The sequence below is a fragment of the Paramormyrops kingsleyae genome, chromosome 7, assembly GCF_048594095.1.
Source record: "Paramormyrops kingsleyae isolate MSU_618 chromosome 7, PKINGS_0.4, whole genome shotgun sequence".
In the NCBI taxonomy this organism is placed as follows: Eukaryota; Metazoa; Chordata; class Actinopteri; order Osteoglossiformes; family Mormyridae; genus Paramormyrops; species Paramormyrops kingsleyae.
In genome coordinates, this window is record NC_132803.1 from 34,731,106 (window position 1) to 34,748,967 (window position 17,862).

Here is a 17,862-nt window from a genome sequence, read left to right on the forward strand (position 1 = left end):
CCTTTATGCTACTTTCGGCACTAAAGCAAAACAAACTGCAAATTACCCTGCAATAACGTCTCCCATAAAACACCATACTCTCCGTAAAACTTCTCCGCCCGGGCCGGTCTGCTTTCCTGTTGTTTCGGGAAGCGTACAGTTTCTCCCAACCCCTTTCCTTGATGTCACCGGCCACAATACGGCATTTTCCAAACCTAGGAGCGGGAGCAGATTCAGTACAGGGAGCTAGTGGCTGGAATCAGCTGTGATATCGTCACTCACTATCCTCACTGTTCTGCAAATACGTTTCTGTTAGTCTTTCATGGTCCGTCTTTGACCTGTGTCCCGGACACTGTCCATAGTCTTCAGCTGACCTTCAGCACCGATGTCCATGACGCGGCCTCCTGCCCTTTGAAAATGGGAGAGCCTCAAATGCTTTGTAATCAGACCCTGCCCTCGGCGATATCTGCGCTGACATTTTCTATTTTGATCTTGTGTGCCTGACAGCTGTTTTAAGTACCTTGGCGTTTAAACGCCGACAAAGTAAGCGATGGAGATTATAACAACAGTTCATGGGGGGTTGGGGAGAGGTTTAATAAGTCTCTCTTTGAGGGGAGTAAACACCAGAGCCCTGCAAATGCACTTTTAAATGCATCCCCACCCATGTAAAGAAATGATTAAGTTGGTGAGAAATGCATTGTTCACATTTCGGAAGAGTCCTGACAGTGTTCTTAGATGAGACACGTTGATAATTAAAAGCTCATTAGCCACACGGGCTTGTTGATAGGCACGGCTGCATGGCGTGTTCTAGAAGCAAGCTTTTCGGATCCAGTAGTACAATGGGGGGGGGGGTGGTTTTTGTGTGTGCAATCCGCCCCCCTCCCGCTGTATGTTTGTGTAACAGGCTCCTTCTGTTTGCGTGACAGATCCCGTGAAGGCTGCTTTTTAATTAAAGCTAGCGGGCACACCCGGTGTCAAAAAGCAAAGCTCTAATTGTCTTTTTGTTTTCAATTATCGGCGGTTGCTGAATGCAAATAGACGTCCCTGAGTTTGCTGACGGGGACGTTGTCAGGCAGCGAGGGCTGGTTTGAGTGCTGAACTCTCCATGCCGTGTTTCCACTCAAAGGTTTGGCGGAAAATACTCTAAAGTATGAGCCTTGCCATACATCCTGTGTAATAACTGTGGTGAGGAGTGTAATTCAGGCGTTCCCAGTCACCTTTTCTGATTGGTTGCTGTTGTTATTGACATAAAGCTTTGAGGAATAGGACAGCGTTTCCATCCCAGAACCTCAATTCTTCACAGAACAGGAATGTGCGAAATGGGCACCGTGATTTTTTTGAAAAATGTTGCTAGTACCAAAAAAGGTTTTTTTTTTTTTTTGTGCAGTTCATTCTGTCGCTTTTTGCAAAATCACAGCCACAAAAAGATACACAGGTCAATTGTTTAATTAAATAAATTCGAGAGTGCTTTAGGCATGGTGGAAGTGATGGCCTTTCAGTGGATTTCTGTAAAAAGGGAGATGCTCACTAGCGTGACGCCGTGACACTTCGTATTTCTCGCTTTAACATCTTTTTACGATGCTGGGACACCAAAGAAATGGTAGCTAACCAGCCAGCAATAGCACGCAAAGGCCAGCCATCGATCACACCGGGGGGGCAGCAGCTCCTGTCAGCGCTGGAGTTCCCTATGCAGACCGGCGGTCTATTGCTAACTGCTTCATAACCAGACCGTTTGCTAACATCTCCTTGGTGCCTCTTTCTGAACAGATATCATGTGAGTCTCTTACTTGATGCAGGAAACACTATCCATTTAGTTGTTTTTATTGCACTCATTTTTAATGCATGAAAATAAGTCGAGTCCGTTTATGAGTTTTCTTATGTTCTAGACAAGGTTATATTAGTGCTTATGTTATTGCAGTCATTGTTTAAGGAAAAGGAAATATTGTGCAAAATTTTTCTTCCCCAGTAAATAGTCCTTGCAGTGGAGTGTGTGTGTGTTGATTAGGTTTATATTACTTTCTGGGGACCAAATGTCCCCCACAATGTAATAAAAACTTGTTTTTTTTGACATTGTGGGGACCATTTTTTGGGTCCCCACAAAGATCTGTGAAGGCAATCAAAAAACTAAAAAATGTCAGAAGTCTTGTATTTGTTTGGTTACTTATGGGTAAGGGTTAGAGCTGGATAGGGGTTAAGGTCATCATGTTGGGATTACCAAATGTTCCCACAATGTGATAAAGCTTATTTTGACCTTGTGGGGACATTTTTGCGATCCCTACAAGGGGTTACTCAATTTTATAAAAATCTGATAATGGAAACTGAACTGGCTGGCACACTTTGACAAATAACACATGCTCACGCTTTGCGATTTCTACAAAGGTGCATCATTTTTGTTATTTTGAAACAAAGCCAATATTTTGAATATTGAAGACATTGAAAGATGATGGAATCAACTCCATCTTCAGCTTAATGTCCATTTGTCAGACGACTCCATCAATATGCATTTGCGTAGCATCGCTCGTATGTCTGCCATCAGTGTTTTATTGACTTTGAATAGATAGTTTTGTCTCCTGTTCTGCCACCTTTACCGAATGCCGAGGTCACTCTGTCAGGGAAGTAGTTTTTCCACCAACTTCTGTGTTGTGTTGCGATGTGAGAGAAGGATGAAGATGACTTTTAGCTGCCCTGGACACCGAGACACTAGCTATGTGATTCTGCCAGGCGGTATGTGAGACCAGGCCGGGCCCCCTTTCCCCCAGGGGGGGACATATCACCCATCTCTCTAACGATGTGTGCCAGCTTTCCGCCAAGGGTTTGCTTTTTAATTTAGTCACAGTGGTTTAGATCCCACCTTTAAGGCCGGCCACCACACCCCCGCATATTTGCTGCATTATAGGACAGCCTATGGGACAGCAATAGACTGCTTAAGACAATAAAACAGCATGCATTGCCTGAAATAAGAGATCAGGATCTTTATTGGCCAAGTACAACAGGTGCATTGGAATGCTTAGTCATTCAGCCACATTCAGTTACAAGCAGACTAAAGCAGTACTGGCAGTGCAAAACCAATACAGGACAGTGCAAAGCAATCCTACCAGTGCTCATGCAATACAGGACACCTACCCATCCATCCATCTCCTGCCGTTTTTTCTGGGTCAGGTCGCAGGCTAAAAAGGCCCGATAGGACTCCTCCTTCAGCTTGACAGCATCCCTCACCGCCGGTGTCCACCAGCGGGTTCGGGGATTGCCGCTGCGACAGGCACCAACCACCTTACGGCCACAGCTCCGGTCAGCCGCCTCCACAATGGAGGCGCGGAACATGGCCCATTCGGACTCAATGTCCCCTGCCTCCCCCGGGACATGGGTAAAGTTCTTCCGGAGGTAGGAATTGAAGCTCCCTCTGACAGGGGATTCCGCCAGACGTTCCCAGCTGACCCTCACTATACGCTTGGGCCTGCCAGGCCTGACCGGCTTCCTCCCCCACCAGTGGAGCCAACCCACGACCAGGTGGTGATCAGTTGACAGCTCCGCCCCTCTCCTCACCCGAGTGTCCAATACATGCGGCCGCAAGTCCAATGACACGACCACAAAGTTGATCATCAAACTGCGGCCTAGGGTGTCCTGGTGCCAAGTGCACATATGGACACCCTTATGCTTGAACATGGTGTTCATTATGGACAGTCCGTGACAAGCACAGAAGTCCAATAATAAAACACCACTCGGGTTCAGATCGGGGGGGGGCGTTCCTCCCAATCACACCACTCCAGGTCTCACTGTCAATGCCTACATGAGCATTGAAGTCTCCCAGCAGAATTAGAGAGTCCCCAGGAGGAGTGCTCTCCAACACCCCTTCCAAGGACAGAAGGGGTGGGTACTCTGGACTGCCGTTTGGCACATAAGCGCAAACAACAGTCAGGACCCGTCCCCCCACCCGAAGGCGAAGGGAGGCTACCCTCTCGTCCATTGCGGTAAACCCCAATGTACAGGCACCCAGCCAGGGGGGAATAAGTATGCCCACCCCTGCTCGGCACCTCTCCCTGCGAGCAACTCCAGAGTGGAAGAGGGTCCAACCCCCTTCGAGGATACTGGTTCCAGAGCCCAAGCCGTGCGGTCGAGGTGAGCCCGACTATATCTAGTCGGAACCTCACAATCTCGCGCACCAGCTCAGGCTCTTTCCCCATCAGAGAGGTGACATTCCATGTCCCTAGAGCAAGCTTCTGCAGCCGAGGATCGGACCGCCAAGCTCCCCGCCTTCGGCCACCACCCAACTCACTTCACCCGACTCCCTTGGCCCCTCCTACGGGTGGTGAGCCCATTGGAGAGGGGACCCATGTTTCGTCTTTGGGCTGTGCCCAGCCAGGCCCCATGGGTGCAGGCTTGGCCACCAGGTGCTCACCATCGAGCCCCACCCCAGGCCTGGCTCCGGGGGGGGGCCTAGTGACCCGCGTCCGGGCGAGGGAAAACGTGTATCTATGTTATTTCTCATCATAGGGGGTCTTATGAGCCGCAGTTCATCTGGTTCCTCACCCAGGACCTGTTTGCCTTGGGTGATCCTACCAGGGGCATAAAGCCCCAGGCAACTTAGCTCCTGGGATCATTGGAACACGTAACCCCCCTCCACAATAATGGGACAATGTAAAAACTAAAAAATATGATCCTAAAGTAACGATTTCTTCTTATTATTATATTCTGTTGCCTAGTTCATGCCTTAATTCAACAGAACTTGCAGTTTTGGTAATGTATATGGCAGGATACTGTACAGTAGGCAAACCTCTCTTTTAGGTACACCTTCAAGGCCAACCTCCTGACTCTAGCTCAGAGCTGTCCACTGTGCTGCTGGTCCCATGTTACACGTCTGCAGGAATTCCTGCGTGGCACTGGGGGCTGGCCGTGTGAGCTGGGTGCTTTGAGGAGGGCAGCAGGCGGGGACATGCCCCTGACGCGCCTGTTAATCTAATCGATGTAGCTGTATATTTAGCGGCGTCCGGTATTTGCCACGTCCGGCGAACGCCCACCATGCGTCTTTCCATGGCCTCGACCTCCGGCTTCCAGGAAGCCTGGAACAGGTCACCCTGGTGCTTTCGGGGCCATGTGCATGTGACGTCCCCAGGTGGCACCATCCCAGCGCTTTAAATGGGCCGCTTTGGCGTGAGCCAGGCCTGGGACATGCTCCTATTGCCGCTCCTGGATCAGCTCCCACGTTGGATCAGCTCCTCACTGCTATTTCACACATTTGATGCACTCAGGTCGGCCCACAGTCCTGGTTTGAGTGTTTGCTCACTCCTATGTGCTGTGGGCTCAGAACTTCACTGTCCTCTGTAAACTAAAACTAATACGCTAAGATTTTGCTCTCTACTTCAGTCACTTCCCTGGTGCAGGGATGCTTGGGAAATGGAGTCCTACAGATTTTGGTAAAAGCATTTTAAACTGGTCGCTGCCTGAAAGTGATCTGGCAGGACAGCTGGTTTACCGTTATAGAACAGGTAATTATCTCAATGGTCCGGCTGGGCGCTGAGGTGTTGAGAGCATTGCTGCGTCATGTGGCTTTTTGGCACCCCCCCCCCCCCCCCGCCAGTGAACAAATGCAGGCACCTGTATTGAAGCGCCTGTTATTCTCAGCTGTGCATTTCCGTTGGCACCCAGTGTTTGTGTATGACGCTGTGGCTGTACAGTGAAAACCATCAGGCTCGATGCATTTATTGTGCGCAGGTGAAACATATTAAGAACAAGGGTTAATTAACAGGAAGATTGGAGGGGGGTGTAACTCACAGGGCGGGCACAACCCCCCCCCCCCCCCCCCCCCCAATCTTCACCCTGACCTCTTCCTGTACATCACCGACCGGCGTGTCGACATCCCCCTCGATGATAGTCACTGTAGCACTGAAAACGTGTCCCCCGTTTACGCCGACCCCACGACAAGGTCTCCTATGGAGTTGCAAACTGCAAATGGCCTAATTTAACGATGCCGTTAATTGCATGCTGCTGCTCTGTTGTCATAATTAGGGGAAACTAATGAAGAGCCAATCAAACCACCTTAGATAATTAGTGCCCCTAATTACATTGTTAAAATGAACCATTCTGTAGCGTTAGCTTGAATTGGGAGTGCAGTTCCTATGTAGATTTATTGATGGGCAGCTTGAAACACCACCTGGCTGTTACTGTCATGTCCTGCCTGTTGATAAGGGCTTTGGGAAAACAGGGATGACTTTGCTGTGTGTTTTGATGGTGCTGTGGTTCCTAGCATGTATTCATTTTATTATAACAATATTACACTGTGACTCAGTCCTGGATCCTGGATAAGCAGTAATGGAGAGTGGACGATGATAAGACTACAATAAGGTAATTCTGGTATTGCTAGCACCGAAATCAGGTGAAAGAATTCTTACATATACACTACAGTTTTATCAGATAAGATGATAAGATGGAACTTTATTGATCCCTGTGGGGGGAAATTTCTTTGTCCAACATAACAGACAGAAATACAACAAAGGAAAAACGTAAGAAAAATCAGTAATAAGAGAAGTGTGAAAGTTGTATAAAGAACAAATTGTATACACCGTATATACACTTTTTTGTGGGGTAATGTTTGGGAGAGCACCTTTGTAATTGTAGTAATATGATAATGGTCGCCCCCCTCTCAGCACGCCCCCATTCTTCACATTGAAGTTGATGGTTAGCCAAAGCGACAAGGTTTTCTTTAATGTCTTGCAGCTCGGACACTGACAGATGATATGGTAGGGTTAGGTGTGGCGTGCCTCCATTTCACAGTCTCTGTCGATGTTACACCACAATCATCTGCGTTTTTAGACACTGGATGTCATTTGCTAGTTAATTTGATGTGAACTGTTCTTGCTTTTTATTCATAATTAGTAATCATAAATCCCTCGTTATGAAAATATTTATGCATATCTCTCTCTTAAAAATTAGGAGGTTAGGATGAATTACACCAGGAAATACTGGCCTCTAACCACTTGATCTAGCACTTGACTAGCTGAAATTAACATCTAGCCACTAAAAATGGGTGATGTTTTTTTATGTAAAAGGTTACATATTAGGTTAATATAATTCAGCCGATTTTTTACGGATGATAAGAATATGATGTGTGATGTGACAGGTGGCGATGTGATTAGTCTCACCGAGTTACTTTAATTTTACCTTCGTCTGTTTCGTTAATGTTTGTGGCTTATTAAACGTGAGTGCGGTAGCGGCGATCTTTAGTTTACCGATAACCATCTCCGTTACCACCATATGTATGACAGAAGGAAGGCAAGAGTTAAAGCTAAAACGACAACAGCCGCGGCGGCACCCCGACGCCCCACCGGCCGCATCGGGACATGGGAAGAAAGCACGGTGTGCCGAAAGCCGAACGCCGGGCGCGGTGCCACCGCACGCACGCCTATTCCCCAGAGATACGAAGGCACGCTGTCGCCATAATTCATGTGCTCGATTTTCTGTATTATTTTAAATCCATTATCCATACAAAAACATTCATTTGGTTAATATTGAACATATACGTATAATTTTCTGAGCAGATGATCCAACGCAGAGTCTCTTAGACGGTTCGCTATTTTCTTCACGGTTTGTCCACCGGTCCCTCCCTGCCTGCCGGCCGGCAACTGTTATATGAAAACATGTTCTGATCACGCGCTTTACTCATGGAAACTGAAATCGGTCGCTTCGAAAAGAAAACTATCCCCTGGTTTTGAATCTAGTTAGTTATTTCTTGTGTACTACAGTAGTTAGTCCTTGGCTAGATAGTAAAATTTAAGAGAGAAACTTATAAGAATTGATCCTCCACATTCAGGTAAGGCTGGATGGTAGAGAACCTGATACCGTTAAGCATTTCATGAGCACAGAATAATCTGGCAAATATAACTGTCTGTATAATGATATTCAGTGTTTTCCACTAATCATTTCTTGACTTAATCTTGTTTAAAGTACTTTCTTCATAATAGTAAATATACACTGAAAGCATTTGTTTATGGTCTTGCACAGTAAAAGTGGGTTTTAAACCATAAAAACTGCACTCTAATAGCAACTTCAGAGTCTTCCTGTCAAAGTGCCTCTGCCTTTGATTTTATACATTGATATTGTTGTGAAGCTGCTCGCGGCCTTTGACCTCTGTTGTGCTGCAGGTTTGAAGAAAATAAGCTGAATCCTCAGATGGTCAGCTAGTGATTCGCACACGGGTGTCTGTACTGCCGAGTGTTTTCGGGTACATGGATAATTACTGCCTTTTGAATTCTGGTTCCCACCAGTGCATCAGCATTGACATTTTGTGCCGAACGCCTGGTTCCTCCTCAGCCCTCAGATAATTGTGTAGCATTTAATAGAATTTAATAGGCTCCAGTGTGATGGTTATCTAACCGTATTGGTATCTCCGCAAGCATTCCATCAGCATGACATTATTATCAGTCTCGATAACAGAAATTTAAATTATTTTCCCTTATGTTGAGACACATGTCAGATGGTGCCTGTTCATCCATTCTTTCAGTCATCCATCTTTTAACTACTTATCTTGGTTAGGGTTGCAGAGGGGCCTGGAGCCTATCCCAGGCAGTACAGGGTTGGGTCACACCCAGAACAGTTCTGTCATATGTTAATGAGTCCTAAATGTGTTATCTACGGGAGTTTAAAATTATATGCAAACCTAATTTCTGCAAATCCCTGTCACATTTTCAAATGAGCATGATTTTCCCCGTGTTGATTCGTTTCAACAAAAAAGTTCGCCATAATGTGAACAAACAGATTTCCCCGAATGTTTTTTGCCATGAACCCATTTCTGAGATTGCGTGAGCCGTAAAATGTCAATTATGTGCATGGAATATAGGCGGTGATTTTTGGCAGATGAGGCAATATTTCACCCATCAGCACCCATTTATGGCCACGCTGCTGGGTCGTGGGTTCGGGCTTTCAGAGAAGACCTCCATCTGTCTGCGTGAAGTGGTCACCGCCTTGGTGTGTCTGTCAGAATATGGATTGCTGGGGAAAAAGAGGCCCTGGAAAGGCTGAGATGAAAGCGTGCGGAGATGCCACATTAGCGTAGCAGCTCACATGAAAGGAATGTGAGCGGCGCACCTGTGTAGCGTACTGGTCCGGTTCTGAGTGGCATGGAAAAACCGTGGAGTATAAGCCGACACCAGACTGTCCATTATTACCGGGACCAGCCCCTGCTGGACCAGCCTGAATATTCTGGGCTTCATAGCTGCAGCGATTGCCATGAAAGTAAATGAATTCAAGGGTCTGTCTCCCCTGCTGGATCAATGAGGCCGGATCTGGTGTTTTCTGATAAGTGTTTGCCGGTTATTTGGTGTATTCTGCGTAGTTACCAAGCCATAAGGTGTGATCCTGTAACTCTCTCTCTTACACACATATATATATATATATATATATCTATTTATATCACCTTCTCACTACATCTCCCTGCATGTAGGTATTAATCTCATTTTGCGACTTGTGAATCCCCTAACTGTGACAGCTTCATTTCTTTTGTCTCTCGGGAACTGTTATGTCGGCACGTCCGTTAGTCGATGCCCATCTGTTGAAGTGGCCAGTGTTGGGGTCCCACCCCTTTCTGGGCAGCTCTACCATCGTCAGGTCCATCGGTAACCCTAATCCTGCCTGCCGCTCTCCGCTCGTCTGCATTGATGGCCATAAAGGGGTGAATGAGGTTCGATGCTTGATCTGTGGTTTGGGATGTTACAGCCATAAGCAGCATGACCTTTATGGAGCACAGAGAGTCTGTAGGCAGAAGGGTTGTTAGAAATGCCTGCAAGCATGTCCAAAAGGCAAAGTCATAGATGGATGGACTTATATCCTATTACCTTCTAACTGTGGCCAGGGATTGTAGGTATTTTTAGCATTTAAAATATAAATGTGTAACCATCATGGACTCTTCCACCAGCGCTGTGTGTGGATCTGCATGTTCTTCCAGTGTAACGCAGGTTTCCTCTGGGTATTCCTGTATCCTCCCACAGTCCAATGGCATGTGGGTAATTGGCCCCTTTAAACTGCCCATACTGTGTGAGTGTGTGTCCTGTGATGGACTGGCATCCCATCCAGGCTGGATCCCTGCCTTGTGCCCCATGCTGCATGGGACCCCCCCTGTGGAATATGGATACCCTTATTATTAATGATCCCTGTGACACTGTATTGGATAAGCAGTTGGAAGATGAATTAGTGGATTATTGGTAATTAGAATTTAAACAATAAATTGCTGTAAGATTTATTGCCCAGTTTTATACATTTGATGCCGTTTCTTCTGCCAACACGAATCTGTGATTATGGTGGATTTGGGTGATGCCTCTTTGCGTTTCGGCCTAACGAAGCAGATAAAATGTGGTACCGCTGAGTGCCATTAACTGCCCCCCAGTGGCATGGCCCACACTCCCGACCGGGACCCGTAGCTGAGAGCTCTGCTCCCTTTGAACATAACTGCTGCCAGCATGGCTGCTTAATGAGCAGCAAGTGGGCCAGTGGGACCATGACACTCTGAAGGGAATTCAGCTCCATCTGAATTCCCGATGCATATATTTACATTTAATTTATGTAGTAGATCCTTTTATCATAAGCAAGGTACAGTTGAGAGGGTTAGGGTCAGATGCTCTTTCGAGGGGTTGGAGGTTAAGAGCCTTGCTCAGGGGAACAACAGTGATATCACTCTGCCTGCCACATATTTTAAGGTCTTCGACCTTCCAATTGCTGGCACTGAGTCCTAACACGCTGAGCTGCATACCACCATGTTGGTAAACAAAGATGAAGCAAGCTTTTGTTATCATGGATTAGCAGATATAAATTTGGATGCCTTTATCTGCACAAGCAAAGCATCTTGTAGCTTCAGTGCTCAAGAGGCTCAGAAAAAGGTCTTCCAGGCACATTATTCCCTGTGCTACATAAGGGAGCAGGTGGGGATGAGGCATGTGATTCCCTATGTTCAGTAGGGGAGCAGGTGGGGATGAGGCACGTTATTCCCTGTGTTCAGTAGGGGAGCAGGTGGGGATGAGGCACGTTATTCCCTGTGTTCAGTAGGGGAGCAGGTGGGGATGAAGCACGTTATTCCCTGTGTTCAGTAGGAGAGCAGGTGGAGATGAGGCACGTTATTCCCTGTGTTCAGTAGGAGAGCAAGTGGGGATGAGGCACGTTATTCCCTGTGTTCAGTAGGAGAGCAGGTGGGGATGAGGCACGTTATTCCCTGTGTTCAGTAGGGGAGCAGGTGGGGATGAGGCACGTTATTCCCTGTGTTCAGTAGGGGAGCAGGTGGGGATGAGGCACGTTATTCCCTGTGTTCAGTAGGGGAGCAGGTGGGGTTGACTCCGTCATGGAGGACACAGGGTGGCCTTTATCTGTGCCTTAAGTGGTGCATAAGAGAGAAACTCTCTGACCTCTCAATTAAGGAAAACGTACCTATGAATATCCGAAATACTGGTCATTTAAAAAATTATACTTAGGGTTCATTTCCAAAGATTTTTGCCCTGTCATCACCACAATAGAGATCTTGTGTACAGAACATTAACATAAAATACAACATAATTTTGTGATTTAAATGAAGAATTGCTACTCACACACCAGCTGGCTATCAAACAAATCATTTTGCCCGTACAATTTATTGCTGTAGGACTTTTAATGGGATGTTATTAAAGTCCTGCCTGGAACAACTGCAAGTCCCACTTTAGTATCCTCCAAATGCCACTGACAAATCGATATCTTTAATGCATCATAATTCTTCTTGTTAAGAATTTCTTTTGGAAGATTGGTTTTTAATCAAGGACTTCAGCCTCCTATAAACAAATAGCTAGTGATATTTACTGTGCGTCTATCGATAACTGTCAGCCATTTACATGTCACCTTCAGAACGAAAATCACTTTAGCTTGTTTAAAGTCAGATTATCCTGTCCAGGGAAAGTGACGTGCTGCATAAATGGCTTTGATATGTGCTGTGTGTCGGGACGTGGCTGATTTGTTGGGTGGTCGAGTAACCTGGGCCTGTTTGGCATTTTAGTAATCTGGTGTATAAGTATGGATGCCGCTTGTCAGCTTGCACTGGGACCATTAATTATATGCATTGTAAGTATTTCTGACATGGTCTGGATAATTGCTAGTAGTCTGGTTACGGACTACAGCTGCCTCTCAGTAGTTGTCATGTTCCCAAGCCAGCAGCTGGCTAAGCGTTTTTCGCTTAGTGTCGTCAGTCGTCCAGCAAGAGTGGCAGAAACCGCTCTGTTTTATGGGTATGGGCTCAGGAAGAATCATGCTTTGTTTGGGTCTTCTTAAACCTTCCAAAAATATACATGGATTGCTGTTATGTGAAGCTGTACGGGAGACCGATCTGCCAAGGTCAGTTGCTCGTCCTGTCGCCACGACTGGCTCGCCATGGTTACCTCCGGACGGGCACCACAACTGGAACTTCACACCCCACATTTGGCAGGGTGTAGCATTCCTGATCCTCAAGGGTAAAGCAAGCTTTTCTGTATGATTAGAAAAATCACAGTTTTCTATTAAATATAAAATGATGGGAATTACTGTTATGACATAGTAAGATCATCGTATGTAAATTACCTTATTTAATAAAATATTATAGTCAGTGCCATATCTCCAATGCTCAACACGTTCCATTGCAAGATGTTGTCAGCTTGTCAGTGTGGCTCTATAGTTACAGCTGGTTGCTAGGAGGTTTTCTCTCCCCCCCCCCCCGTTTAGCCTTTAGCATCAGGGCCTGGCTGCAGAAGTCAAACAGGCACAGTGGCTAACAGGCTGCTTGCTGCCGTTCTCCATATTTTTACGTAACGCCCCGCATGCAGGGTGTCCCCAGTAGCTTTTTAATCCCCCGCGCATCTTTAAGGAACTAATTGATGTCTGATTTAAAGGAGGATGAGGGGGGACTCTGAAAGGTCCCTTGATGACAGACATCTCATTTCTTCCCCACATCTTTTATGTCACAGCTTATTCACACAGGCATTATTGTTCATCGGGGGGGGTGGCACTATGTACATTTTCATGTTTCACGTTTAATTCAAGACCATTCTCCGTCACGACATTCAATTTGTCGTTTATCTAATAAAATCTGGACCCGGCGATGCTGAGATTCCGGTCCCAGAAAGAGGCGTGTCTGCCAGAGCAGTGCGTAATTACATTTAAATGGTGAGATACAGTGGATTCAGATTGTTCACGCTACCTTTGTGGCTGAGAAATGTTTGACCCCCGAAAACTTTCAGAACATTTGATCTCTCCATTTTAATGAAAGAGAGTGGTTTTGGCTTTTTTTTGTGTGATGAGGCTGGTCATTTTTTCATTATTGGAATAAAAACAGACCAGGTAATGGAAGATGGCTGTTTTTGTTTTTCATTTTGCCTTGTTTCCTTGTTAAAAAGATGTGTACAATCATAGTGCTGTTTATTGTTGCCAATTGGGGGAATATTATCATTCAGTGTAACTAAAGTGGATTGTAAGTACTTTGACACCAAAATGCAGTTGTGGGTATAACAATGGGCTCTAAACAAGTAACTTTCACCGTGACTCTCTGTGATAAATGTGTCACTGTGTTTTAGTAGATGAACTGTTGTAATATTTCATCAACAGCTTCAAACGTTTGTCAAGTAAACTGACCACAGTTGGGTTTTACAGTAATGGAGTCTACTGGTCTGTGTTGATTTTGCTGTATATGTGATTGTCATTCATATTTCTCACCCTGTTTTGATTCTTTTCATGAATTGGTATTGATCATAATGGCTTTGTAAACGGATGTCTCATCTGGACTGATTTCAGGCTGGTTTTTTATATTTCCAGTATACAAATTCACTGGAACCTGGCATGCAAGGAAGTGAGCCAGTTCCATCATTTTCTCAAAGCCATAATCAAAACAGCCTGTTGCTTTCTGTTCTGTACATGTACACTGGAGAGATTAAAGCTTGCTTTGAAACAAAATTAATCTGAACGTGTGTAAAATCCTCCTTCAACTTAAATGTAAACAGGAGCAGGCTTTCTTAATGACGCATTTTCATTAATTATCCGTGCCTGTCGCGGTCAGCTGGGTCCCACTCAATGTTTGTAATAATGTAATCGGCCAGAAATGTTAATATTACACGTTCTGTCACTTGTTGTTGCTAACATAAGAAACTTAAATATACAAATCCAAAAAACAGATTGGGGTGGGAGGATTATGTCATGTCAGAAAGGCCACCTCAGCTGCTTTTCTGGGGGTGTTTATTAATGCCCGTCCCCCCCCAGCACGGGGCTGTTTACAGGGGACACTTTGTTTCAGGTGCGCTCACATGGGCAGGGTTCTCAGATTCGAGGGGCCAGGCATGAGTCCGTCATCTCTGTCAGCCCCCGCCTTGTGCCGACGGACCCCCCGTTCCTTCTCCCCGAGGTCCAGCCACCTCCCTCTGCCTGCTATCTCACTGCAGACATTAATGATCTCCCTGCGTAGCGTCACAGGAAGCCTCTACTGTTGCTATTTGGAATATAAATTAATCTGGTTGCGCTATTGGCTTTGCTCTGAGAGGGTGGGTGGGGAGGTGTGTTGTTCCATCCCTCTCTCTGCCTTGCTCTCTCTCCCTCTCGCTCTCTCTCTCTCTCTCTCTGTAACTCACCGTCTCTGACGTCTGGCTTCCCCTGGAACTATCACTCTGAATCAAAACAGTATCGCGGAGATGCAGGAGACTGCTGCACGGCTGCTTTGAAGGTGCGGACTCCGCTTGTGACCGCTTCTCTCACTCGTCCCCGCCGCCTCCGTCGCAAGTGTCAGCCCCCCCCTCGGCCCCCCCCAGTAACACATACACACACACAAGGCAGCGACAGCGTCCCATAGTTACCGTGCTACGCGCGTTGGGGCCGGCGCGTGGAAATGATTGGGGTAAACAGCGTCCAAGGGACCAGCAAGGTCCGGATGAGGGCCAGCGGATCCGTCAAGTACGGCAGGGACGAGTCGATTCGCCGGCAACAGCACCGGTCCAAGTCCCTGAAAGTGTCCAATTCCTCGGAATTCTCATCCGCTCAGAAGAAAGACAAGGTAATACAGATGTGTGTGTAAATGCATGTTTGTTGCTGTTTAAGTGGGTTTGATTCGAAGACTGATTCTTTGGTCAGCCGATGCCGGGAGATCGAACTCGTGTGTACGACGAGAGAGAGTGCAATGGTGACAGAGCAAGCTGGCTCGTTAACGCTCAGGGGCGCGTCGCCTGCCCATCAGACGGACCACTGGTCCTAACGCCGCATTTCTGCATGATGGAAGTCGTCTGCATGAGGTGCCCTGCCTGTCTCTCGGAGACGGGCTCTTGGGTAAATAACCACTTGTTAGAATCAGGCGGATCACGCTGCCCTGGGAAGGTCTCTGTGCCTGCTGGTGCACCGCTTTGTTTCCCTCTGCCGTCGCTGCTTCGGCATTTTCACAATTGTTTTGTGTATGGGGGTCGACGTGTGTGTGTGAGTGTGTGTGCCTCCCCCCTGTCTTTTTGTAAGCGGTCCGGAGTGGGGTGTCATTTATTAGCCTCAGCAGGTACAGATCTGTGTCACCGTACTTGCCACTGTCACCTTGCTACCAGCTGTCGATTTTCCTCGCTTGGGGATCCGCCAAGGATTTGGCAGGCGCCAGAGACCCGGGGTGCCTCAGGGTCAAACTTTGCATTCAAACAAGTATTTAGGACCCCCAGCCCCGGCACCTGCGTGCGGCTCCTGTCAGACCTGGCCTCGCTGTCTGCAGGCTTCTCTCTCGATGTACGGATGTATATGTGCTGCAGTGAATCTGTTTTCATTGCCTGAAAATGAGCCTTTTCTATGGTGCCCAGGAAGCCTTCATATCTGTCCTTCCCTCCCTCTCTCTCTCTCTCTCTCTCTCTCTCTCTCTCTCTCTCTCTCGCTCTCTCTCTCTTTCTCTCTTTCTCCATCTCTCTACTCTCCTCCCATCTCTTCTACTCTCTCTCCCTCCCTCTCCATCTCACTCTACTCCTCTCCTCCCATCTCTTCTACTCTCTCTCTCTCTCCCCCCCTGCAAGAAGAATATCCCGAACTGTTTTGATGCCCGACCACAACAGGAATTCTTAAGCCACATATTGGCGCGTGATAGACTGTGCCGTGAGCGTGTGTGCCGTGAGCGTGTGTGCCGTGAGCGTGTGTGCCGTGAGCGTGTGTGCCGTGAATACGCTCGCCATCCCCGTGCCCGACGCTCCGCCAGATTGTAACATAACGAGCCCCTGGCCGAAATGTGCGCCTTGGCAGTGCTCCAGTGGCCCTGAATGCGTGGGATTATCGGGCTTAGAGACGTGACATTTAGCTCCGTCATGTACTTGAGTGAGGACCATGGCATGAGCTTTCACTGGTAACCAAAGCCTCCCTTTCCCCTCCCCTCCCCGCCCTCTGCTGAAGTTCTACAGTCAGTGGCTGCACAACAAAACACATGCAATATTAAAAATATCACTTTCCTACTGAATACAGGTCCAGTGAGACACACAGGTTTAACGTGTTAATGACACAAACTGTGTAAATAACGGCTAGCTTCCCTTGTTTCTGCGCATTGTGTTTCTGGCCGTTTTGTTTCTGCAGAGACGATTGGCTTAGCACACTGTTTACCAGTGAGGGGACCGGCAGCGAGGGCCTTGTTGACAGATTTGCGTTGAAATGTTCAGTATTTCCTCTGTTGTTCCTTCTGCATTATCGTGCTTTTTTGATGATCAGCTACCTCTGATTTGCCTTTCAGATGTCTGGGTGTTAATTTATATTTATTAATTCCAAGATGCTTTGCTGGACCACTTGATTAGAGGTGTGAGTGTATGCAAAATTATAGGGTGGGCAGTACCAGAGATCTTTTGACACTGTACTGGATGGATGGATGAATGGATGGAAGGAAGGAAGAGGCAGATCATACCAGGGATGTGGGGTGTTAGATTTAAGACAAAGATCAGGATTTGCTGAAAACCTGCTGAATTAATAATGGGTTTTTTGTTGGATCGTGTTTTAACGTTAACAAACACTTATAGTCCTGCCAGTTGGCTACAGTCTATTACAGCCTAATTCCAAATTGGTTTGACAACTAAACTCTTAAGTCTTGTACTGAAAATATTTTATTACTTCTGATAGGTTAGTATTTCTGTTGCTTGGCAATCCAAGACTCTCGGGCTACATTGTATAAATCCTGTATACTTAATATTTGATATTGACGGCAGGATTAGCAAATGTTTGTAACCACGATGTACAACAGTAACATTTTTAGTCATGTCTGTGCCCTGTCCGATGGCTCCCCTGGTCAGCTCGAGTGCAGGTGTGGGGTGATCAAGTGCACCGCTGGAGAAGGACATCCTTCAAATGTCTGGCGGCTCTGCGGGGTGCTTCAGTGTAGCAGCGAGAATGTAGATGCTGTCCGGTGCGCTGTTTTTGCTCGATGTGCGACCGACATGTGTCAGTCAGAGCCATCTCCTCTTTCAGGGAGCGGCTCTCCAGAGTTACAGACTGCAGATCTGCAGCAATTTGTGTGGCAAGTTAATGGTACGCTTTGAAAAATATTCCACTGTATTTAGCTAGCTAGCTAGCTAAAGTGCTAGCGCGTGTAATGGGCAGCCGAAATGCGACACGTTAAGATGTTTATCGTGATAAAGATCATGATAAACAGCAGCCTCTATACCTTGCCAGATGTACCGACACCTCAAATGCCTGACTTTTTTAAAGCACGTTACCGGTCAGGTACGGTGACGCTGATAGGGAGCAGACTTCACTCGGTGGCTGTTTCGTAAAGTGAACCAGCTGTGACAGCAATATTTTGTAGCATTTATTTAATATGATGTAATTTCATACCCAACAGAAATTTCTTTGGCAATTATTGCAGTTTACTGTGTGATAAACACAATATCAGTTAAGAAATGTGTGGTATGTCCTTATTTTTGTAGTGTTTTGTGT

The 17,862-nt window shown here is 46.7% G+C and overlaps 1 protein-coding gene across 9 annotated transcripts in view; it reads left to right on the top strand.

Annotated features, from left to right (window-relative positions):
• Positions 1-17,862, top strand: part of psd3l (pleckstrin and Sec7 domain containing 3, like) — a 114,993-nt gene that overhangs the window by 77,019 nt on the left and 20,112 nt on the right. Inside the window, exon 1 of one of the 9 annotated variants that reach the window (XM_072714832.1) lies at positions 14,499-14,986. The exons of the other annotated variants lie outside the window; for them this stretch is intronic. Within the exon in view, the coding sequence (XP_072570933.1) occupies positions 14,822-14,986 (165 nt within the window). The 5' untranslated portion in view covers positions 14,499-14,821. Of the gene's footprint in view, positions 1-14,498; positions 14,987-17,862 lie in introns of those variants that run through there. 9 annotated transcript variants of the gene reach the window in all.